The 26,661-nt window shown below is 38.6% G+C and overlaps 1 protein-coding gene across 3 annotated transcripts in view; it reads right to left on the bottom strand.

Annotated features, from left to right (window-relative positions):
• Nucleotides 1–26,661, bottom strand: part of AP2B1 (adaptor related protein complex 2 subunit beta 1) — a 113,318-nt gene that overhangs the window by 22,985 nt on the left and 63,672 nt on the right. For 2 of the 3 annotated variants that reach the window (XM_014862224.3, XM_070482809.1), the window contains exons 15-18: nt 22,368–22,409; nt 21,378–21,524; nt 18,784–18,929; nt 11,041–11,170 (exon numbers count right to left, since the gene is read on the bottom strand). In XM_014862224.3, the coding sequence (XP_014717710.1) occupies nt 11,041–11,170; nt 18,784–18,929; nt 21,378–21,524; nt 22,368–22,409 (465 nt within the window). The remainder of the gene's footprint in view (nt 1–11,040; nt 11,171–18,783; nt 18,930–21,377; nt 21,525–22,367; nt 22,410–26,661) is intronic. The other variant, XM_014862227.3, reaches the window with a different exon arrangement.

Below are 26,661 nucleotides of genomic sequence, written 5' to 3'. Positions count from 1 at the left end.
CCCTTTTGGAGTTTGCATTCTAGTGGCAAGAGAGCAGGAGGTAAAAATGAATAAGTACATTAAATAGATTTAAAATGGATAAATGCTCTGGGGAAAAAATAAGGGTAAGAGGGATCAGATCAAGAGTCTTGGGAGTAGAGAGAGGAGACCTTATTAAAAACAAACTGTCTTAGCAAAGACCTGACAGAAGTAAGTTAAGCAATAGGAGATTGAAAAAAGGAACATTCCAGACATGGGAAGCAGCCAATTCAAAGGCCCTGAGGTGGCAGCATACCTATTTGAACATCAGTGAGGAAGCCAGTATAGGACTAGCAGATGAAGTCAAGGAGGTAAGGCACGGCTAGATCACATAGGGCCCCACAGACCACTTTCAGGATTTTAGCTTTTCCACTTAGAAAAAATATCAATGCAAGTTCTTCCAGATTGGCGAAGTAAGCCTGAATATAACAGGGCAGTGGCATAGCAAGAGCTAAGCAGCTATCACAACTCTGACAGGACCACACCTATGTGGAGAGAGTCACTGGCAGCTGTGCGCCTCACAAGGAACCCGAGTCAAGGGAAAATAATGCTAAGATACACTGCATCTGTTCTTGCTTCAGGTAGCTTTCTCATTTTTTAAAAAGTTTTATACGTTAGGCAAAATAAATCAGGTAATTACAGCAATGTATATGTAATCTCTTTCTGCCAATACAGAACCCACCTGCCAAACTATACTGACCAATCTGGTTACCATTTAGAAACCCTTATTACAAGCCCCAAATTCTCTCTTCCTCAGCAGCCTACAACAGAATTACTCTGTACGGTTTCAGTTGCCAGAAAGAGCCAGCAATATTTTCACAGGCCTTTCAGCCTGCCTGACAGATAAGTTCCCCAAACCCTAAGGCCTGACCTTAAACAGGTTCTGCCAGACCTACAAAGGCTCTAAACCTAGGCACCAATCTCTCTCTTTGTCCCTTTAATGACAGCTATGTGTACCTTGCTAGAACTGGCTGATGTGCCCTTGGTTGCAGCTGTCGCATCTTATATACTATTTACACTAACAGCATGAATTGTTCACTATGTAGGGCTTATTGTTAAACTTAAAAATACACTTAATACACTCTGTACTGAACCACAAAACAGTGAAGACGGGACTAGTAAACTATGTTAAAGTGATTAGATATTCCACACCCCAGTCTGGTATGTCACGGGACAGAAGACCCAGAGGAAACTCGATAGAAGATTTCAACAGACCTCAGTAATGAGAATGAATGAACATTATGCATTTTTCAATCCTGGGGTAAAACTGAACTAGAATCTAACCTAGGTTCTAGATAACAAGCATACAGTCTCAGATTAGTTAGTAGCAAGTTAGCAATCTAACGGGGTCACAGGTATGCCTATGTACTGCCCCGGTACATTATCTAACCTTCACGTGGACAGAAGCAGGGCATGTGGCTGTCAAGATAACTGGGCACGTGGGCTGGCCACTATGCACAGATGCTGTCTCTGGGTAGTTTTTACTGGGGAAACAGGTCATACATAAAACGGACAAAATTATTGTCAGGAGCACAGCGTGAGCTACGGAATTGAGAAGTTCTGTGCTTCCATATTTGGAGTACCTGCCTTCCAACTCTTTCAATGGCTCCAAGAAACAAACAGTGCTACCAAACCAAGGACCACCATTCATTCACATATTTTTCAAAAGTGATTAAAGAATATTCTCCCTAGTTGCTAAACTATAAGTGATTCTAAGTACATTTACCAGTGTCTCTACTTCTAATCGTCTTTTCTTCTCAAAATTAGAACAAAACTGACATCTGTTTGCAGTACACACAAACAAATGTCCTTCCATAAACTTAGGCTTTCCTGAAGTAGAATAAAAGGGAAAATGAATTAAAACTGAGTATATTTTCATTACAGCCCTACTTGATTGATTTTTCAGGCCCTGTGAGCCTTGATTCAGACACTTGTTCTATAAAACCCCAACCCACAGACCTTCAATCTACAGATAGAACTTAAAGGAAGACATATCTTAGTTCAATATGAATAACTTCCTAACAGAGTTTTAGGAAGATGGAATGTGCCATTCTAGGGTAATAATTACTAGCAGTATTCATAAAAGATGCTGAGACTCCAATCACTGCTTATATAGATCAATTCCATCAGAATTAGGGTTTGAAAGAGACAATGTTAAAGGTCATCTCTTCTAACCATGAGATTTTACATTCTCTATGTTTGCACACTCACATAGCTCAAAGCTTTCCTCAGGTTTTATTTTAAGATATATGGACTTCAATACCATGAAGCCTATGCATAACTCCTACAAAAAAATTGTGAATAAAGCAAATCTTCTCCTATCTCATTGAACACGATGCTATGACAAAATATAAGAGGGTAAATATGAATGAGGGCAGGATATGGCTCTCAAGTGGGCTTCAATCCTGCTCAGGAGAATCCCAGTGAGTTCCCTTTAATTCCAACCCATGATGTAGACTAAGGCTTTGTTTATTATCAGCTATAATGAGAACACAGGGACTAGAAAGAGTTATTTACTTTTTATTCAAAATTCAAAGTCCCCTACTGCATAAAGATCACACAGTTAAATCTACTTTCCAATCATTTATCAATCCAGAAACAAAAACTCATTCCATTTTTCATCACTGACTCCTAACTTACTATCATGATATAAAGATGGCTGGGATTTTAATAGATGAAAATCCACAAATCACTTTTATTTACCACTTTAGAACTACTTTGTGAAATTCATTATCATTCTCTCAAGATTCACAGCATGGACTTCTGTTACTTGAGTAATCTGATCTCACAGGCCCTTTTTTATGAGGGTCTAGCTCCCAACCTTGGGTGTTTTGAGAACTGATTCTGGGTTTCAGGAAAAACTCTCTCGTGTCATTGAAGCCAGATCTATGATCCATTAGACCACCCCTACTTATCGGAATACAGAATTCTTGTCTACAGCAGGTGGTACTAACATATTCCTAAAAGAGAGTCCCAGAAACCAGCAGCTGAGTGCTGGTTATAGAAAGACAAAAAGATATTGCCTGGTAGAATCTTGATTATCTTGACAAAAAGGATAAGGAGTGTTCTCAACAAAAACAAAATAGTAAAAAAGGAATATCCAGTATACAAGATACTCTATTTCTCGGATGAAATTAAAGGTTATATTTATAGTCCTGATGTGACACAAAAAATATATCAAATTTGAAGCAGCAATCATAGAAAGTAATTTTCTCCTCTTTTTTCTTTGGTAGCAAAACGTTTTCATCTTTCGTAGCAAAGACTCCATTACTCACATATTGCTAATGGAATATGTCAGGTTCTGTCTTGTCTACAGGGGTTATTTTCAGCTTTGGATCTATCTGTCTGACCTTAGAATCTCTTAAAGTTCCCAGAGGATCCACCACTTCAAGGACTCAATGTCTATTCAAGCAGCTGTAGTCCCACGCAAGCAGAGTGCACAGTCCTCAGTCGTGAATCTTGGGAGACTAAAGGAGACTTTAAGAATGAACTTGTTTCACTTTCACAAGTCAAGAAAAGTCAGCAAATGCCAAGCTGGTTTGCTTCATTTGATGGAAGCTGCTGAAAAGGTCTTCCGTTTGAAAGCATTTACCAGTTTTTCTGGTACAATAGCACAGCTGTGGGCTTTCTGAGCATGAACGGACATATGCAACACATGAAATATCAGGGACAGGCACCATCTGCAACTGATTGTCTCACAGGCTGGAACTGCAATGTAGGAGTAGCAAGGGACAGAATATTCTCAGGGCCATACACTGCCAAAAAAACCTTTTGTTGACAAAGATCTTAAAGATATGAATAATGGAGATTGTAAGATTGTGTCCTTTGCAGCTAGCATCTTCAGCACTTTCTGCCCTAATCATTCAAAGGTTAAACTAATAGAACACATGAATACTGCCTTGTTTTAGAAGAAACAGTCAATGAAAAAACCAAGAGGCATTATTTCTTTTCCCTAATTAATATTCATCCTCTTGCTAAACAATGCTTATGTGGGGTTTAAAGGCGACAGCTAGAGAGACAGATAACAAAAACCATATATAGGAAAGAACCAATTCTTTATACATAGGCTCACCTCTAAGACTCCTAATTATAAAGCAGTATGGAAGGAAGGTAAGATGAATTTTTATGAAGGTGCTATCAGACTTCAGGAAAAGATAGTAGATTGAAAATGACATTTAAATTTTCCTTCTTCTGGAAGAAACTGCCATAATTAAAGGAAAAATTTTTAAAGGCATAAGTTCATAAAGATAGGGAAGAAAAAAGTACAAGAGCAACCAAGTCTTGGTAACTGTGAAACAGATGGATTAACAATAATACCACAGAATTCTCAAAGACTTAGGACTGGTAGCACCTCTGGAACTGCATGGAGGGGAAATGGGGGGCAGAGGATGTTAAAAGAAAGAGGATCAGGATGCTCTGAGAGTCCTTTAAAATAAAATAAAATAAAAGATGCTCTGAGAGTCCTAGATCCCCACCACCATTCTAAGCTACCTTAGCCCCTCAGTCCCTGCATCAAACTAAAGATTGATTCTTTTGAAGAGGATAAAATAGACGGTACTTTGAAGGGGAAGCCAGGCATGGCTGAGGAGTGGCGGATGAAATGAATTTATGCTGAGACTCTTCGGCCCTCTTTCCCAACTTAGCTCTCAGAAGGCTGGCAAAAAGCCTTTATATTTTAGACAGGAGAGTCAAAGTCGATTTTTGGAAGAATTAAGCCAGCACAAGAAGAAAGACGAGAAAGTATTAATATAGAGGATTCCAGCCGCCCTCAGTGATGGGTAACTGGAGGTCCTGTCCTGGACCTCACAGTTTAGAAGGCCATACTCTGATCCTCTTCTGGTCTCCTTGCAGCCTATGGATAAAAGAATCCACAGGGCCAAAGAGACATGCTCAGCTAGAACATGCAGAATTTCCTGGCTAGACAGCTCCAGCACTGTAGTTTCCAGAGTCTGCTTGAGATACTTCTACTGGCTTCCTGAGGGTCAGTAAGCACACCCTTAGGCCCAAGGGATGGCCAAAAGGGTGGAGGTGGGATAAAGGAAGAGAGTAGGCTGTGGAACAGGCTTCTTGAATTGTACTCCTGAGTGAACAGATGGGGAACTTTAGCAAAGAACCAAATGGAAATCCTAAAACTGAAACATATAATATTTGAAATGAAAATTATACTGGATAGATTTAAAAGAAGGTTATAAGCCTACTGAAGTGTCAGTATACCTGAAGACAGATCAACAGGAATTATCCAATCTGAAGAACAGAAAGAAAGAAAAAGATTAAATAATAAGAAGAAGAGAACTTCCCCAGTGATCTGAACGCCAATAGCAAGTGGTCTAACATATATGTAATTGGAGTTCTGGAAGGAGAGAAGAGAGACAATGGGGCAGAAAAAAATATGAAGGAATAACAGCAAAACTTTCCCAAATTTGGGAGAAACAATCAACTACAGATCCAAGACGTTCAGTGAACCCTAGTCAGATTAACACAAGGAAAACCTATAGATACATAAAAATCAAGCTGCTGAAACCAAAGATAAAAGAGAAAGATAGAGGGGGAGCCCCTAGATCAGCACTGTCCAACAGAACTTTCCGCAATGATGGCAATCTTCTACTCCTGCATCGTCCAATTTAGTAACCACTAGCCAACGTGCATTTGAAATGTAGCTACTACAAGTGAGGAAATGAATTTTTAAATTTTAATTAGTTACAATTTATATAGCCACATGTGGCTAGTGGCTATCATATTGAACAGAGTAACCAAAGAGACTTATGAGATATCTATCAACCCATCACATGTGCACTTGACTGATTCAAACAAACAGTAATAATAAAAACACACAAAAAAGTTTAAGATATTGAGATAATTAGAAACTTGAACACTGACTGGATATTTGATGTTAAGAATTTCTTATTAATTTTTTAATGTATACAATAGTTATTGTGGTTATATTTTTAAAAAGAGACCTGTTTTGAAGATATATATTGAAATATTTACAGGTGAAGTGATACAAATGTCTGAGATTTGCTTCAAAATAATATAGAGTAGGCCTGTGGAGAAGGGTATAGATCAAACAATATTAACTATGGATTGATAATTATTGAACCTGGATGATAGGTACACAGAGATTCATTACACTCTTCAGTTTACTAAAAATTTTCCATAAGAAATCTTCAGAAAGTAGAGCAAAAAGAAAAAGAGCTGGAAAATAGGAGGGGAAAAAAGGGATTGGTCCAGGGGGGCCACATCCAAAAAGGAAGACCTCCAATAAGAGAAACAGAGGAAATGAAGGGAGATCTACAAAAAAGGTAAAGAAAAATTCCCAGAAGTGAAGGATACAAGTTTCCACTTTGAGAGGGCCCAATGAGCAGCTAGCACAGTGGTGAAAAGAGACTCACACCAAGGCACATCACTGTGAAACTTCAGAACACAGGGGATGAAGAAAGGATTGTCCAACTTTCACTGAGAAAGAACAGGGCACAGAAAAGGATCAAGAATCACAATGGATTCAGACTACAAGGAAAACAATTTCTAACCTAGAATATTATATAGAAACCATCAAACAAGTGTGACATTTTAAAACGTGAAGTCTCAAAAACTTTATTTTCAATATACCCACTCTCAGGAAGCCACTGGAGGACGTCTTTCATCAAAATGAGGGAGCAAACCAAGAAAAGAAAAATACAATAGGAGACCCAACACAGAAAAGAGGTGAAGGAATGAATCCCCAGAGTGAAGATGAAGGGAGATCCCAGGATGACAGCTATGTTCCTGGTGTTCAAGAAAATCAGCCCAGCCTGGAGCAGGTCAAAAGACTACAGAGGAAACTTCGAGAAATGAAACTGATAGACTAGAATTTGGGATTGAATTATAGTTAAAAACACAGAAAAATTAAGCAAACAAAGAGATAGGTATTAACAGGTAAATAGCCAATTACTTAAAAAGTTTTATGGAAAAAAAAATAATCACACTTTACTTACAGCTCAGCTTTGAAGAGCATATATGGTCATAACAACGTAAACATTGAATACTGATTAAAGTAAATTCTAAAGTGGCTCTATCAGGAAAACAGGAGGATAGGAAACATGGATGTAGATGATGGCAGTGAGTGGGGAGATATAGAGGAATACCTAAAATGGAAAAATCCAGAAGTTGCCATATAAGCATGTTATTTAGAGACAGAGTGGCAAATATAAAAATATTAACTACAAGAGGCAAGAGAGACTGCCTCTGTGGAAGAAGAAATTGGGAGCCACGCAGGGGAAAGAAGGCTGGGGACTGGGTTTTTCTTAACTAACTATAGAACTAGTTGAACTCTTTAAACCGTTTTTGTAACTCTGATAAAATTAAAACTTGAAAGAACAGTGCTATCAAAGTTCTCATGAGAGTTCACAGCCCAGCAAAAAAGGAAGCCAAACCGCTGTGAGCACTCTATAGCATCTATGCAAAGACCAGGATGAACTCATGTTATGTTATAATTCTACCATCTTTGTGCAGACACCGACTTCAGGAAGCAGTCACTTGCCAGGTGTCAAGTTTGAAGAAATATTTTGCAAAATGCTTCTAAGCAACTAACACAGATTGAAAGGATATAGGAGTCAGAGAAAACTCATTTAGATAATTCATTTAGACATTTGTTAAGGTTTTTGTTTTACTTAAATAAGGAGAATCAATTCTCTTTTGTAAGGAATATAATTATATGATATAAAATCAAAAGAGACTCCCAACAGGGACAAGCTAAACTTTACTTTGTGTAATATTTATAAGTTGGATTCACAAATACTTTAACGACCAACATCTGTACAGCAGAAAATATTTTCTAGGTTCAAATCTCTACTAAGTATTTAATTCTTGTCTCTAAGGTATGGTTTATTTTCCATTTTAAGAAAGAACAGTGTCTTTTTAACCTTTCAATTGAGTTTCAAACAGACTCTAATAAGTAGTTTGATGAGCATTTTAATGAAAAGTTTTGTACTGTTACATCACACTTTTGGCAGCTGGGTTTGATTTATTTGTCCTATAGATTGATATCAAATTAGCCCAAATAGCTGAAACCCACACTGCATTCAAAATTTCATTTCCTCAACTCTGAAATATTTTTTCTTTCCCAATTTTATGGGTCTGAAGTACTAATTTTTCCTACTTGAGTTCTTGAATTCAAACACTATTCAAATATAATGTTTAAATGCCAATCAATCTTTACCTGGCTTTACCTGGATCTATACGGTCTAAGCTAGTTTGGGATTAAGATTTGATTTTTTTTGTACATTCTGGGACAAGGGCAGAATGGAAGCTGACATCTAAAGTAACCCACCCACCTTAAGCTAGCCACTAGCTTCAACTTCCACCAGCAGACATGAAATAGAGCTGCTCACAGGGGAAAAAGTTTTTCTCTTTTCAAGTTTTTGCTTATTTTCTCCATTGGGAAATGCCAATTAATGAGAAGATAACCATAATTATGACATCCTTGAAAGAAGAGAATCCATAGGGAAAACTTGGAGAATCAGTAGTCGACTACAGATGGAAAGTTTTTTTTCCCTAGAGAAGCTGAGATGCCCTATTACATTTTGATTAAAGGGAAAACGGAAATTTTTTTTTCCTTTTTATCCCCAAAGCCCCCTGGTATATAGTTGTATATTTCAGTTGTGGGTCCTTCCAGCTGCGGCACATGGGACGCCGCCTCAGCATGGCCTGACGAGCAGTGCCATGTCCGCGTCCAGGATCCGAAACCCTGGGCCGCCGAAGCAGAGCATGCAAACCCAACCACTCAGGCACAGGGCCAGCCCCTAAATGGAAAATTTTTAAGTTTGCTTTGTATAATGTCAGGTTTGTAAAAACAGAACCTTGCTAGTCCTAATACTATATCATTACTTCTGAGAGAGGAGTTCGGACTAAGACTCAACTTTTCTTATGAGGGTTCCTATTTGCAATGTTCATTTCATTGAATATGAAATGAAAATGCAAATAAGAAAGTAAGCTGACATTCATTTATTTACTGTTTCCTTTTTGTTTTAAGAGCAGAAAATTTGCCCTGGTTTCTGTGACCCAAATTCCTTTTCTTACTTCTAAAGTAAAGAAAGCATTTTTGCGCTCATGCTCACTGTCCTCAAATATTAGGCTTGAGGCTCTTTGGGTCAACAGGAGGCTAGATTTCAATGAAAAGGGAGCAGATGGAAATTTGGGTTAGTTACTTACTTCAGGATTCTGTGCTGGAAAAGTCTCTTAACACATTATTCTCATCATAGTAACAGCCAATTCCATCTGCACAGTAATCCTTGTTTTCTTCTTCGAGCCTGAGCCAAGTTATATTTTGACTCACTCATCTTCACTCTAAATCATGACAGCCTTTGCTGACAAAGAGGCAGTCAACTACTGTGGCAGCAAGGTAGACAGTGAACCGCAGTCTTGGTGTGTTGGTACTTAAACTACCGAAGAACGTTAGTTTTAACTCCCAGTAACTTTACTGTTGCTGTCTCAGCAGCAGCACTAGTCTCTCATCCTGCTGTTTCCAGAAGATCGAGTAATGGGATCCCACCTATTCTGACTAGAAAGTGGAAGGCTAATAATTTCCTTTCATCATTTTAAACATATTTTATGTCTCATTCAGACTATTCCACCATTTCAAATTCTTGGTCGAAGGGGAATACTAATCCTCCTCTTTGACGTGTCTTCTGACTGTCTCATAGTACATCCCTCCCAACTCTTTCTTTGTTAAATTGTGAGCTCACTTTCTGTAGAGATTTTCTTTTCAGTTAGGAGTCCTGATGGTCCTAAAGTTTAGAACTGTTGCAAAAGGGCTGCTTTGCATTTGCTTCTGCCAGGTACCCTAGGTTTCACCAGTCCTGGACCGATTTCACATTAATTTATTCGTTTGAAGACTACTACACCTACATAGCTAGTATAAATTTGGACTATATACTCATATATTATGAGGGATGGCATAATACTGGGCCCTGGATTTCCCACAAGAGGCCACTGAGAACGCTGGTCAGAGAGAAATGTTTTCATCAGTCACCCTTGTGGAAACGCTTTTCCAGTTCCCCCTTCACTGAGGGAGTTGCCCTTCCAGGCTCTCAGCTTTATGGCAGACATCAGTTACAGTTCCCAATCTCAGGCTGGCCCAAGGCTGTGTCTCCTGTCCTTGTGAGCATTAACAACTTCAACTTCTAGGGCTTGTATCTGTATTAATATCCCTTCAGGGCTGCTGCAGCTTCAGCTTACAAGCTTACTATTCTGCCTCTATGTTGCGTGAACCCTAGGTTTATACTTCAAAGATAAAATAGATGAACTGAATGAGAGTCTAAGATAGTACTTAAGCATTTTTAAAAATTCAATATTTTCAAGATCAAGAGGCTCTTGAAGAACTGATAAAGTTCTGAGCTCCTCTAAGATGCTGCTACACTTATCATAGATATATGCTAACATGGGGCATTTAAATCCAGACAATCTATTTATGGTTGTGTGTTCAAAGACAACCTCCATATAAATCTACTGAAATCTATTCTTATATAAATGACATTCAAGTTCGCTGTGAAAGCCTTAAGGAAAAAAAGTTTCTAAATGTTTCTTGAATAAAAGAATGAATAACTTTCGGGGCTGGCCCTGTGCCTGAGTGGTTAAGTTCGCGCGCTCCGCTGCAGGCGGCCCAGTGTTTCGTTGGTTCGAATCCTGGGCGCAGACATGGCACTGCTCATCAAACCACGCTGAGGCAGCGTCCCACATGCCACAACTAGAAGGACCCACAATGAAGAACATACAACTATGTACTGTGGGCTTTGGGGAGAAAAAGGAAAAAAATAAAATCTTTTAAAAAAAAAAAGATTGAATAACTTTCTATGTCAACACATGACTTTTATTTTGAAATAAGATTTAAAAATAAAAATTTTTAAACAAAAAATAAATCTATTTTCTGCAGTTATTTCAAACCTATTCCATAATCAAGTCTAATACAAGGAAGAGAGAGTTTTATACATAAATGAAATAAAACTGGCAAGATAGCAGCTTGTACCCTGAGTAAAGTAAAACTCCAACCTGCAGGTTATTCAGAGGTTCCATCTTCATGACTGGGCCCAACGTGTTGAGAGGCAGGGAGACATCAATGCTCTGGTTTGGCATCAGTGGTGTATGTATGGCCAGAGGAGTGCTGGGGATGACACCAAAGCTAGGAGACAGGATGAAGAAACCCCAGAGGTTAATCAGAAGGCAGGATTTAGCCACAACTTGAGTTTCAATGGCTTTTTACTCCATTTGAAGGAAGAACAACTTTTAATAAAATTAAATGGAAGGAATAGCAGGAACCAAGGTGCTCAATTCTAATTTGCTATAACATTGGTTACAACGTAACCCCTGTTTTCCATTAAATGGACTTAAGGAAGGAGAAAACATTCAAAGCATAGAATTGCTTTTCTAGTGCTCTGATTCTGAAAGTTTCGTATGTTTATCATTCCACTAGAGGGACAGGTTTGGAAAGTATCTTTTTTAATACATCTTTCGTCAGATAATCCCTGGAAGAAAGAAGACTTAAGAATACCCATCCTGCAGAGTACAATAAATTGGTATTATTTTGCTAGCCTGATAACCTGCCTGATCAGTCCAGAGGATTATTTACGGGTAACTCTCATTTTCATTCTTTTTTGTTCACTTACATAGGACACATTATCGGGAAAGAGCCAGTCTAAGTAAAGCAGAACTGACTGGCTTACACGTTCCAAAGGATTAGCATTAAGTTGTAGACCCAACTCTGGCCACTTTCTAAGCCTAAGGCAGGGAATGAGTAGCCACCAGATTGACTTCTCAGAGAAGCCTATCTAATACTAATGTAAGAATAGTAAAGAGATGGGAAAAGTCTGAGTCTGAAGTTAAATAAAAAACAAAAATATATGAGGGAGGACAGACATGTCTTATGTCTGAGAAATCTAAGAATTAAATTTCAAAAAGATAGAGCAGAAAGGGAAAAGTGGGCATACAAGTGCAACAAATAAACGAATGATATGAATTTATGTTCTAATTAGTCTCAGGAAGGAAGATGGGACTATAATATTGATAAAATACTATTAATATAGAGTTTATATAGGTAGTATCTCTTTCAAGAGTCATAGGATGGCAGAAGAAACATTTTTCTTTACCTAGATAAACTACACATTAAGAGTACCAAAATGTGGGGGCCGGTCCAGTGGCACAGCAGTTAAGTTCCCATGCTCCACTTCAGTGACCCAGGGTTCGCCAGTTTGGATCCCGGGTGCAGATCTATGCACTGCTTGTCAGGCCATGCTGTGGTAAGCGTCCCATATATAAAATAGAGGAAGATGGGCATGGATGTTAGCTCAGGACCAATCTTCCTCAGCAAAAAGAGGAGGACTGGTGGCAAATGTTAGCTCAGGGCTAATCTTCCTCAAAAAAGAAAAAAAATACTGTGACTGGGGCCAGCCCTGTGGCTGAGTGGTTAAGTTCGCAAGCTCCTCTTCAGCAGTCCAGGGTTTCACCGGTTTGGATCCTGGGCACAGACGTGGCACTGCTTATCAGGCCATGCTGAGGTGGCGCCCCATATGCCACAACTAGAAGGACCTAAAACTAGAATATACAACTATATACTGGTAGGCTTTGGGGAGAAGAAGAAGAAGGAAAAAAAAAAAAAGTGTAAAAAAAAAAAAAGAGTAGCAAAATGTAGGGCCAGCCCCATGGCCAAATGGGTAAAGTTCTGCACATTCCACTTCAGCGGCCTGGGTTCACAAGTTCAGATCCTGGGTGGGGACCTACTCCACTCATCAAGCTATGCTGTGAAGGTGAGCCATATACAAAATAGAGGAAGATTAGCACAGATGTTAGCTCAAGGCTATTATTCCTCAAGCAAAAAAAAAAAAAAGAAGAAAATTGGCAGTGGATGTTAGCTCAGGGTGAATCTTCCTCACCAAAAAAAAGCATACCAAAATGTAAGGGGGCCTGAGGTGACAGAGCTCAAAAAGCACCACCTTCTAAAGGGGAAACAAACATCTTGGAAGACAGGGCCGCGTTCCTTGGAGGCAGAGACCAGCAAAAGAAATCTGTAGAGCTCAGGACTGAAATAAAAGGTTGTCTTGAATGAAATCAGGTTCTGAGAAGGAAAGGAGTTGTGGCTACACCATGGTAAAGAAGGAAGAGTTGCTGAGCAGCAAAGGCTAACAAACTACGCTGGCTTATCTTCCTCTTATATAGGAACCTTCTGCTAATAGCTAGTCCTGCAAATACCAACTCATTCAAATATAAATATCAACATGGTACAAATACAGCACCTCTTCAAAGACACTACTATAAAAACATGGAAAAACAGGAATACAACTTCCTTATTGACAAACAAAACATACTGGAAAATAATTCGCCATTAAAACAAATGAAATGATGAAACATTTATACGTGAAGTTAAGGGGAAAATACAGTTAATGAAGCAATTGCAGCTACCAAAGAAGAACACACAACAGCGAAGGAAGCACTTGGGGCAGAGATGTCAGACAACAGGAGAAGGTGAAGGAGAGCCAATGAAACTCAGGGAAGAAGCAGTAATAAAAAAGAATAGATCAGGGGCTGGCCCTGTGGCTGAGTGGTTAGGTTCACGCGCTCTGCTTCAGTGGCCCAGGGTTTCACTGGTTCGAGTCCTGGGCACTGACATGGCACTGCTCATCAGGCTATGCTGGGGCGGCCTCCTGCATGCCACAGCTGGAGGGACCACAACTGAAAATACACAGCTCATGTACTGGGGGGCTTTGGGAGAAAGAGGAAAAATAAAATCTTAAAAAAAAAAAGAAACAGTCAGAAATTAAATTACATCATGTATATAGATGCAAAAAATACTCAACAAAATTTTAGCATATCGAATCCAGTAATACATGAAAAAGATAATACACCCTGACCAAACAGGATTTATCCGAGGAATACAAGATTGGTGTAACATTAGAAAAATCAATGTAATCCGTCATACTAATAGACTAAAAAGAATGACATGATCATCTCAATAATGCAGAAGAAGCATCTGACAAAATATAATACCCACTCATAATAAAGTTCAGCAAACTAGGAACAGAAGGGAACTCCTCAAGCTCCAGGAACAACCAAGAGCTAACATTAATGGTCAAAGACTGAATGCTTCCCCCATAGAATTAGAACATGGCAAAGACGTCCCTTCTTACCACTTCTACTCAACATTTACTGGAGATTCTAGCTAGTAAAATCAGGCAAGAAAAAGAAAGGCATAAGATTGAAAACAAAACAATAAAATTGCCTCTGTTCACAGATGACATGATTTCTCTATGTAGGAAACCATAAGGAATCTACAAAAAGGCTACTAGAACTAATAAGTGAGTTTAACAAAGTTGCAAGATACAAGTTCAATATAGAAAACTCAATTCTATTTCTATATACTAGCAATGAACAATCAACAATGAAAATGAAAAAAATGCTATTTACTATAACATCAAAACTCAAAATACTTAAATGTGACAAAAGATGTACAAGATCTGTACATGACAAATCATAAAACACTGCAGAGAGAAGTTAAAGATGACCTAGATAAGCAGAGAGATACAGCACGCTGATGGATTAGAAGAGTCCATATTATTTGATGTCAATTCTCCCCTCAATTGATCTACATGTTCACTGCCCTCTCCATGAAAATCCCAGCCGGCAAAGGACCCAGAATAGCCATAACAATTTTTAAAAAAGAACAAAGTTGGCGAGTTTACACTATCTGATTTCAAGACTTACTATGGAAAAAAAATTTACTTTGACTCTTACTCTATACCATATTTAAAAATTATCTCAAAATGGATTATAAAAGTAAATGTAGGAGCTAAATCTATAACGTTCTTAAAAAATACAGAAAAAAATCTTTATAACTATGGGTCAGGCAAAGATTTCTTAGAACACAAAAAGCATAAGCCATAAAAAGAAAAAATTGTAAAATGGACTTTATTTAAATAAAAAATTTTGTTTTTCAAAGACATTGTTAAGAAAATAAAGGCAAACCACAGACTAGGAGAAAATATTTACAAGACAAATATCTGACAAAAGACTTGTATCCAGAACATATAAAGAACTTTCACTATTTGATAATAAGACAAACAACCAAAATAAATAAATAAATAAGTAAATAAAAAGATTTCAGCAGATACTTCCACAAAGAAGATATAAAAACGGTCAATAAGCTTATGAAAAAATGCTCAATATCATTAGTCAGAGGGAAATGCAAATTAAAATGCGATACTACCATACATCTATAAGAATGGCTAAAATTGGTAATGATATGAAGAGCGGGAACTCTCACACTTATCATATGACCCCGCAATACCAGTGCTAGGTATTTACCCAGGAAAACTGAAAACACATATCCACCACAAAGACCTGCACATGAATATTCATAGCAGCTGTAGTCGTAAAAGATAAAACTGGAAACAACTTCAAATCCCCCAGGTGGTGAAAGGGCAAACAAATGGTGGCATATTCATCAATGGACCACTACTCAGCAATCAAATGTAATGGACTCCTGATCTCAAAGCATCATGTTAACTGAAAGAAACCAGATGCAAAAGACTCCATACGATGTGATCCCATTTACAAAAAATTATAGAAAAGGCACAATTACAGAGACAGAGCTACAAAGAACAAGAGAAGAGACACCATAGTAAACACAGTAAGAGACATAGAGACTAAAATGAGAAAAAGCAAATAACATAAAACAGAAATGAGAGAAAAAGACCCCCATCACCCATGAAGACACCTGCCAGAAGATCCAGTCTAAATCTCATCAAGCCTATAGATCTGCCTCCAACTTACAGATGTAATCAGCAAAATCTAGACTGTGGGAGCTTCCACAAATAAAAGACCGAATTTCTTCTACAAGTAAATTTCAAGGAAAAAAGAGAGAGGAGGAGGAATCTATAGGTTAAAAGAGACTTAAGACACTTATCAACATTTGGCATGAATGGGGACCGTATTGGGACCCTGTTCAGACAAAGCAAACCGTACAAAACATTAGACAACTGTGAAATCCACCGATTGGATGCTTGATGATATTAAAGAGTTCATGATATTAAATAATTTTTGTCTGATAATAGTGTCATGTATGGGTAAAAAAGGTCATAAAAAAAGAGAGAGAAAAATAGTACATATAAAAGATAGACAAATAAGAGCCAATAAATACATAACTCTCCACAGAAGAAAATAGAAACAATGGAACAATACAAAAGTTTAAACATATAAACCCTGAAAACTTTCCTGAAATAAAAGACTTCAATGTACATATTGAAAGAGCACACTTTATTCTAAGGAAAACTGTCCAAGATTGGTCAACACTGGGAATATCCCAGTAAAATTACTGGACTTCAAAACTCTGGGCAATCAGACAAAATGATTAAATCACATATATGGGGGAAAATCAGGCTGGCAACTGACTTTCCCATAGAAACATTCAATGACAAAAGACATAGGAGTAAAACACTTAAAGAGTTTAAGTCAGAGGCCAGTCCCATGGTTGAGTGGGTTAAGTTCGCATGTTCCACTTTGGCAGGCGGGATTCGCTGGTTTGGATCCTGGGCGTGGAGCTACACACTGCTCATCAAGCCATGCTGTGGCAGCATCCCACATAGAAAAACTAGAATGACTAACAAGTAAGATATAAAACTATGTATTGGGGTTTGGGGGAGAAAAAAAAAAAGAGGAAGATTGGCAACATATGTTAGCTCACAGCCAGTCTTCCTCATCAAAAAAAGAAAACGTGTACCCCGTGGCCGAGCAGTTAAGTTCGCGCGCTCTGCTGCAGGCGGCCCAGTGTTTCGTTGGTTCGAATCCTGGGCGCGGACATGACACTGCTCATCAAGCCATGCTGAGGCAGCGTCCCACATGCCACAACTAGAAGGACCCACAGCAAAGAATATACAACTATGTACCGGGGGGCTTTGGGGAGAAAAAGGAAAAAATAAAATCTTTAAAAAAAAAAAAAAAGTTTAAGGGCTGGCCCCGTGGCCGAGTGGTTAAGTTTGTGCGCTCCGCTTCGGCGGCCCGGGGTTTTGCTAGCTGGATCCTGGGCACGGACATGGCACTGCTTATCAGGCCATGCTGAAGCGGCATCCCACATGCCACAACTGGAAGGACCCACTAGTGAAATATACAACTATGTACTGGGGGGATTTGGGGAGAAAAAAGCAGGAAAAAAAAGGAAGATTGGCAACAGTTGTTCGCTCAGGTGCCAATCTTTAAAAAAAAAAAAAAGAAGACTTGTAATTATATATATTTTTTAAAAAAAGTAAGTCAAGAATTTTCAAGTATAAAGGTCAAAGTTTTGACAACGTAAGAATTCAAGGATTATCATTCACATGAGCCCTTTTTGAAGAACTTACTAAAGACATCCAAGAAATGACAATGGAAACTTCAAAAGACTGGCAGTAAGCACAAATCCAAGACAAAACAAAGATGAAGATAAAGGTAAAACCTATGAAATGTATAAATGATACAATTTACAAAAATGAGAAGAAAAGGGGGCAAGTGGGTGGAAAGTAGAATAAGCTCTTGGTCTCATCTGTCATAACTGGAGGCCAAAGACGACTAACCCAGAGGCAGAAGTTTAAGCAGACTTAAGAGTGCAAAAGTAAATCCAAACAAAGGTAGTACTACTGTCATTAGGTAATGGGGGAGGGGAGAAGATTTAAGCTCCAGGAGGAAATCAATAGACTATAGAAAGGAGGGACTAAGGGTATTTTATAAAGGAAAAAGTACATCAGAACAAAAATATAAACTTTTCTAAGTATCAGACTACTTAAAAAAAAAATAAAAGCAAAGACAAATACAAATGAAGGTATGAAGGCAGGCTATGCAGATTGCCTTTATTACAGATTCCCCCAACAGCCTCGGCCTTCAACACAGCCAGCTCCCCAAAAGTGGCTGGAAATATAACTGGGCTTGACAGAAGGAAACACAACTTTCTAGATACTTAAGTGATTTCCAACGTGCCAAAATTCCAAATTCAGGGTACCAAAGTTATTTCCAAATGATTAGAAATGAGTAAGACAGTCACTGATGCAAGCTGTCATTGGCAAATTTTATTAAATCTGCTTTAGGGGTCCGATTACTACTTTGTTAGAAACAAGTTCAAATATCTTGCACTTATGAATGAATGGACCTGCCATCAAAGTCTAGCAGCCAGTTTTCTGAACTACAAAATTGAATAAAAAACAGTGATGTTTCAGAACTATAGGACATCAACATTTTACTGCTTCATGCTCTCTTCCTTAGTAAGGCAGAGAATTCATTGCTATCATACCTGTCAGCCTATATGTGAGATTATTCAGTTAACAGGTATACTGTCTTCCATATTTCTGACATCAACCAAAGTACGTTCACTTTTTCCCACCAAAACATGAGCTTTGGACACACATTTGTTTGGTTCACTACTCTAGCCTCAGCAGCTAGAAATGTCTGGCACACAGATGCTAAACAATTATTTGTTGAATGAATAAACGGATTTCAATTTTTTTTTTTTGTAAACTGTTTTAGTAAAAACATTCCAGTCCAAGAATTCTTTAAGAAGGCAGCATGTAAGGTCTGGCTTCCTGAAGCCACATGGGGGAGTTTCTCAACAAAATTCCCCTAGGGCCTCCAGAGCTGAAGCTGACAACTGAAGAGAAAGGCAAGAGCCGGTGCTCACTCTACATCCTGCATCTGCCAATACGAGGGTTTTTAACCATTGTTAAATGGAGCACCTTCCTGTTGGACACAGGGCCGAGGACTGGGCCGGGGACTCAGACGTCTCACCTATTCTTGTTGAACTGGATTGCAAAGTCTGTCATGTGCTGCAGAGCTTTGTTGGTGAAGTTCATTTCCATATAGATGTGCCCTTGGCGGTGAGTAAATGTTCCGGAAATCTCCAAGCCTTTAGCCTTTACTGCAGGCAGCCAGACCTGAAAGACAGCCCAATGGATTTATTTCGATGCTATTTGTTTTTGAATAAATAAAGATGAAATTAAGACTTCACTTCTTTAGGCAATTATGGTGATTTTTATACCATAAATATCAAGTTAGACACAAAAGGCTCTGGATAAAGTCATATTTTCTCAATTTTGAGATCATTCTCAATTATTTAAGAAGCAAAAAACAACAAAGTAGTCTATGGGTGACCCTGGCTTATTCGTCATCTTCTGTCATTTTACTGCTTTTGAGTACTGCTACAAAATACATACAAGGAAAAGAGAAATTCTAATGAGTATAATGTGGTTTTTTTGTTAGTAGCTTTGGTAAAAGGCTTAAAAGGGAAGAAACTGAATCTACTAGTGAAAATAGCGTGTCTATAATCTTTGAAGACTTTACCATTACCAAAACCATTATCAGTAATCTCCTTAAGGGCAAGGACCATGTCTTATATATATTTTTAAATCTTGCTATAGTTTCTGGTAAATAGTAAGTATTCACATGTTGCTTAACCAATTTGAATGCCTATTCTCCCTATATAATTCATTCATTCATTACCCACCCCTGGACCCAGAATCTGTGATACTCCTACACTGTACCAGTTTATTAAAAAAAAAAAAAAAGAAAAATTCAGGAATTCACACACTGTTCTGACTACTTTGAGACAGAATACCTAAGCGTCAGTGGGTGGTGAATAGGAGAATATACAGAGCCACACCAAAGAAAAAAAAGAAAAGGAAGGAAGGAAATGAAATCAAACAATCACAAGAAATTATTTTTCATCTATCAGAGAGTCAAAAATTCAAAAAGTCAGCAATAATAAAGGAGAATATAAGGAATCTGGCACTCATTCTGTTGCTGGGAATATAATCTGATGTCACCTTTTTGGAGGGTAAGTTGGTAATGTCTATTTTAAAATGTTTAAACCATCAAGCACATTGCACGTTTACCCTATAGATATACTCACAAAAATATACCATGATATAGAACACAAGGATGTTCACTGCAACATTGTAATAACAAAAGGGCAGGGGGTGGAGAGGGGGCGTGTAGGACCAGGGGAATATTCTAAATGATCATCAACAGGAGAATGATTAAATAAGTTGTACATTAATACAGTGGATACAGCTATTCAAAAGAATGTGGCAGAGAAAAACAAAGTGCAAAACAGTATATCCCATTGACACGGTATGTTTAAAAGAGGCAAACATATAGCTATATGCATGATCTTTTTCTTTTTCTTCTGAAAGGACAGAAGAAAGCTAAAGAGGCTGTCTATGGAAAAGTGGGGACAGAGAGAGACTTAATTTTCTGTCTGATATTTAATCAGTAATTAAAAGTCGGTAGGCGGGGCCGGCTCCGTGGCCGAGTGGTTAAGTTCGTGCGCTCCGCTGCGACAGCCCAGGGTTCGGATCCTGCGCGCGGACATGGTACCACTCGTCAGGCCATGTTGAGGCTGCGTCCCACATCCCACAACTAGAAGGACCTGCAACTAAGATATACAACTATATACAGGGGGGTTTGAGGAGATAAAGCAGGAAAAAAAAAAAAAAAAAAAGATAGGCAACAGTTGTTAGCTCAGGTGCCAATCTTTAAGGGGAAAAAAAAAAGTCTGTAGGCATAATATCCAACACAGTAACCTCACTACAAAGCTACTAAGTTGTGCCAAAATCCTATGGCTTGGTATTCAATCACATTTTTGACTACTCTATGCAATGGCTGTGTGTACAAGTTACGATTCCTGGAATGGACAACTGGTCTGCATCTCTAGCAGAGATCCCACACAGTCAGATGAGCAGGCAAAGAATGCAGGAAGCAACCAGCCATGTTGCCCCTCAAGGCAAGATTACAAGAAACGTAGCCCAGCCTGGATGCTACTATTCCCAAGGACCAAAATAAGCTCATTTACAAGGAGTTTTCCCATTTGAATTTCAATCTGCATGCGACATCAAGCAAGGCTGAGACGAGAAGAGCACAAATGACGCAAACCTAAATCACAACTCTAACAACATACACTAAAATCCACGAAAACCAAATTTGGGCAGTGGCATTCTAGAATCCATACATAATACCAATGGAAAAAGGGGAAGAGAGGAATGAGAAGTAAAAATGTTACTTCTCTATGCTATATTTTCCCCCCTGCTGTTGCATTGTATATAGATTTACACTAGACTGACTTCAGGGTTGACAATCTAGACAATATTTCTAAATAAGAGAACAAAACTCAAATACTTAATGTTTCCAATTTTAAGTCCAATTATAAAAACAGTTAATGAGGATGCCATGGTGTTTCTTATTGCTAAGTTGAAGGCCATTTCATCTTCCTCTTAAGTCCTCTAGAACAAAGACGCAAACCTTGCATTTATTATCAGGAAGTAACACAAATGTTAGAAGCTAAGTAATTCAGGTGCTGCCTCTTAAGAAAATCTTGCTTTACTTACAGCCTTAGGAGCCACATATCCACCAGGTGCCATGCCTATCCCTGTGGAGAGTTCAAACAGGTCATTCAGGCCACTGCTGACCACAGCAGGAGTAGGTGAAGGAGCAAAGGTTGCAGGCACTGATGATGGGATGAAGGACTGTCCCACCTGCAGGGAAAAAAAAGGAAGGGGGAAGATCAGGAAGAATAGATTAATAGTCCTTAAAATGTTGCTATATATTTTAGTAGTATTAATAAATCAATAAGAACACACTATAATTATAGTATTTTTAGGAGCTGAATTAGTATATTCTTTGTCCTTTTAATCATCACAGTTATTTTTTCATCACTGATAAGATACACACGCTCTTTAGAAGTTCTATCAAGAGAAAGTGATCAGTAGGATCAGCAACACAGTGATGCAAGATTTTTTCTGTTTGTTTCCAATTTTAGCTTCCATGATTCTGTGCAAAAGGCCTATAGGTACCCTAATGAAGGGGGAGTTTGTTCTTACAGACAGGAGGAGCATCCAACTTAGACAACAGTTCCATTTCCACTTGGGTACAGGCAAGTCTTACTTCCTCTTTTAGGCATAAATATCTCGTAGGACACTCTCCTGGGGGAGATGGATATCACACTCCCCAAACACACTTACGAGGCGAGTCTCACTCTGAGTCCAGGTGATTCAAGTTCTTTCTAGATGACACTAGAGAATAAGAGCATTCTCCAGTCAAGATGGGAGGTTCCATTTCCTTTAGCTCTTTAATGTCAGGAAGACAGAGATCTCTGTAGACACCAGAGCGCCAGTCCCTAAAGATGTCCCTATACCACACATGGTGTATGACCCCAAAGATTCCAAGTATCCCTACACTACTTTCTACTCTTCATGTAGTGCTATAGAGGTTTTGGTGCAGTGCTAGATAGCAGCGGTGGCTGGTCTGAGAATGTGTGCATAGGAAGGCATCAAATGGGGGCAGCGCATCCCATGGTGAAAAAAACGGATGGCACTTACTGCCGGACTTCCTCCAATGCCCCCGCCAAGGTCACTGCCAAGCTGAAAGAGAGAAAGGAGAGAGAGGAGAGAGAGGTAGAGTTCATTTAGCTAAGTACTAGATGCCCATATAGAATCCGTAAATTGTTCTACCAAGTTGCTGGGAATACATGCTATTCACCTTGACTCCCAAAGCCTAAAGAAATTCTAGATTGCAAAGAAATATGTCCTAGGGGAATTTAGTGGTAGTGATGATGTGTGGGAGTTTTGAGAAAATTTGGAAAGAAGATGGAGCTGGGACATCTCAGGGATGTTTCAGATCCAATCTTTCCACTGGGGTACACAGACACACTCAAACAGGACTTAAAGAGTTTACATATTCCAAGAAGCTCTCTCTCCAAGCAGTAATGTTTTGAATATGTTTTATTTTTTCTTTAAAAGGAAATTTAAGGGGGGAAACAAAAAGAAAAGCAAAGAAAAACTAAAATGTGCTTTGATCTACAAAACCTGCTGTCCCACTGAGACAGTGAGAACCAAACAAGTACTGAGCCACTATTTTAAGCTTCAAAAATTATAGGTGGAATAAGAACGATTTTTAGAGTTTAGAACTTTCCTAAGAAAGAAAACAGCTGGATAGGAAGATATCCTACCTGCGGAGGAAGTGGGAAGGCACGCAATGCTTCAAATCTCTCTCACAGTCAATACTACTAAGGAGAAATGCTATAATTTATTTGAGTAGATCATTTAAAGGGAGGCCAACTACTGGAGAATTAGACTAACTTAATTAGCCAGGTAATAGGAAAATAACTCCACATGGTCTTAGTCTTGCCTTTTTCTCCTCAGGGCTCTGGTATAACCCATCCTGAATTCAGTCTTCCATGACAATAGCATTAAAGCAGAACCGAAGCTGAAAACAGATGGCATGAAGAAACCTAAACACACATACACACAACTAATGGTGCTGTTTAAAAAGCAAAACCACTTTTTTTGCTACAGGTTCACATTTGCCTCTTCCTTAGTTCTCACTGTGCATCTAAAATTCCTCTTTGAATCACCAAACGCCTTGTCTGCTCTACAAAACACTGTTTCATTTATTGTCTTCTCCTTTAGTGGTAGAAACTTGGAGATCTTTATGCTGTGGTTGTGTTAAAAAACAAAACTGTATTGGTCTTCAGGACTTGAGAAAGAGGATTTACTTATCTTCTCACTGAACAGATATATAAAGCAGGCTTGCAAAAATCTAAAAAATCATCTGCATTGAAAAATAGTGAGATCTATGACAAAATTCTGTCTCCACCATGACAGAAAATAAGCTGGACAGGTGCTTCACAACTGGCATTCATAAGCACGCTCTGCACTAATAAGCTATGAGGCACGCCAAACCTCAAAGAGCCAACATTCCAGAATCTGGCTCCTGAAGACTACTTAATGGTTGGACACAGGATGAAAATCACATGTGTAAACAAATAAAAAAGTCATCACAGCTAAGAATTTGGATAACCAGAAAAGTATGAAAGCAAAAAGGTATTACACATCTGCTTTCTCCTGGTTATAGAATAGCGTACATCTGTAACATGACATCTGAAAGCATAAAATTTCTTTTATTCAAACAAACACTTATACAATATTCACCGGACACAAGGCACTATGGGGCATGTAAAGATATCAGGTAATGAGGGAAATATATAGATGAATAAGACACAGGCTTAAAATGTCAATACAAAACCATACAGAATATACTGAAGCAAAAAAGAGACGTTCTGAAGGGAAGAGTAGAAGGATAATGAAAAGAAGCTTCAAAGAGGTGGTACTGTGGGAATATAAAAAGCAAAAATGGGGGGGTGTTATTTGTCAAATAGCATAAACAAAGGCTGTCAAAGCACGAATAAAAGCATGATCAGAAGAAGGAGTAGTCCAGTAAGACTGGAGCACAGGGGAGATACGTGTAAAAAGAAAGTCACAGAAAAGAAGTTTGCAAAAGCAGACTGATTAGGAGAGGTCTTTAGTTTTTAATTTCTCCTTAATAAAAACCTGGAGGTTTCTTACAGTAAGATTCAAACTTTCTAAGAGTACTAATAACTACTTAAGTTGTGCTCCATTAACTATGGTCCTCAACCTTAGATACACAACGGAATCGACCAACTGTGTGTTTATAGTGGGAGGATTTAAAAAAACACTGATGCTGGAGTCTCATCCCCAGAGATTTAATTGTTTAAATTAATATTAAATTGTTTAAATTAATAGTGATTTAATTGTTGTGGGGTGTAGCCTGGGCATTAGAATTTTGAAAAGCTCCCCTAGTGATTCTAATGTACAGACAAGGTTGAAAACCACTGCCTTAGAGAATTAACTATTATTTGGAATCAGACAACATTTACCTGTTTGGAAATAACTTTGGAGCCAACTTCTAAATACAAAGGAAGCTAGAACTTGAGGAGAAAGAAAAACCCTTTCTAAGGAAGGGGAGGATGCAAAATGTCTCATTTGTCTTGGTGCTCTGATCTGTTTCATGACGTTCTGATGGGCTTACCCCTTTTCTCCCCAACCACTCTCCTCCCTTCTGGCCAGGCTTACAATCCAAGCTTCAAAGAGATGGAATTCTTTATGGACCTGTTTGGCATTCAATGGCAAGAAAGAAAAAACACACTAGAAGAGAAATAGCAGTTTTATCAAATATGCTAAATTCAGTAAAAGACATTGAGAAGCATCACTCACTGGTGGTGGTATTTCCGAAGGAAATAAATCCCATTTATGGCCCTTATTTTCTGAGATTTCATTCTTATTATCTTTGAGTACTATAGGAATATTATCTTAGTTGGACAAGATCTGAATGTAGGCCCCCCCCATTCTCTTGTCAATTTTATTCAGAACCATGGAAGAAACTGAAAAGCAATCCTGATTCTCCTTTGCTTATGTTCAGTGTATCAGATGCAACTTAGCTTCAACCCAGAATCAAGAACCCTGATCTTACAGGGGCAGGATCCAAAGGTTATTAGAGACATATGGTCAGAAATATAAAGGTCCAGCTAACTGTATACGTCCAGAGAGAAAAGGGAAAGAACAATTTCAACATGTTTTCTAACTAGCAAAACTATAGCTTATTCAGACTTTATTCAGCATCTTCCCTTTTGACTGAAAAAGTTTCTAAGGGAGGTTATCATCCTCCTTTCTGAAAATATGCTAAAAGTGATAGGCAAGATAGGGAGATGTCACAAGGATGGGAGCCAACTACCCAACGAGTGGCCTATCCTATCAACAATGACAAGAAGGATGATGAAGATAGCAAGAAAAAAAGAAAGCTGGAAAGCTGAACAAAACACAGGAAAGTTGTTACCATGTTGGCCTGAACCAGCTATTACCATTTCAGTTAGTTCACTTGCTGGTATTAGCTGGAGTCAGACAAGATTCATCTGCTTGGTATTACTTACCAGGTAGCGTACCAAATCAGTCAAATGAGGACTTGCAAAAATTCAGTGATATCTGTTATCCCGTGAGCTGGTGGGAGCCAAGTGAAAAGGGCTAGGTGTGCAGAGCACGGTTCTAATCTCAATCTCAGATGTCCAGATACTGGGTTTTAAGTGGCTCTTGGAGCTGTCCACTTCCCACTGTTCCCAGGATTGCCTTACTGAGGCTGCCATTCTCTCCATGAAGGAAATAATGTCAACTACAGGCCAACTAAATCGGAATTCAGGAAGATGAGGAAGGAGAACTGACAATTTCAGGAAAAGAATATTTCAAATGCTGAAGATTGAGCAGAATTTTCCTAAAGGTCTGTAGCTGATACCCAAGTCCAAATTTTTTGCTAGTGGTATTGTGCCCCCAGTTCCCAATCTAAATCATAGCAGTCGTAGTCATTAAATGACACTGAGAATACTACTACTATTTGGTTGCTGCCAAAGAATGGCCACTTTACCAAGCCCAAAGTAGTGCTGAACTGAGCTCAGTTCATGCTGAACTACGTAATAATGTGTCGTTGCACTGTTAATTCACTAACTGGATGGGAAGCAGGGATTTCATGGTGACTTACTGTAACTTATGAGCTAAAGAGATTTCAGCATGGTTACATGAGCTCTGCTGCAGAGCCAGGTTGAGCCAAAAGTTTGAGAGCTGAGTCTGCAAACAGCTCTAATTCAGGTAGATACCAAAAGGCAACACTGTCATCCAACTGGCAATATGCTAAAATAGCACAAATACAGAGAGATCTCAAGACTGAGGTTCTGTAAGGGAACAAGTCTGCCTGACTCCAAGAAAAGAAAAAAAAGTCTTTTATAAAACAATATCAATTGAGATGGCCACTAAGTGGACTAAAAAAAAA

Source organism: Equus asinus, chromosome 13 (genome assembly GCF_041296235.1).
Source record: "Equus asinus isolate D_3611 breed Donkey chromosome 13, EquAss-T2T_v2, whole genome shotgun sequence".
NCBI classification, from domain to species: domain Eukaryota; kingdom Metazoa; phylum Chordata; class Mammalia; order Perissodactyla; family Equidae; genus Equus; species Equus asinus.
The sequence above is the reverse complement of the archived record's forward strand: the minus strand, read 5'-3'. Positions and strand labels throughout refer to the sequence as shown.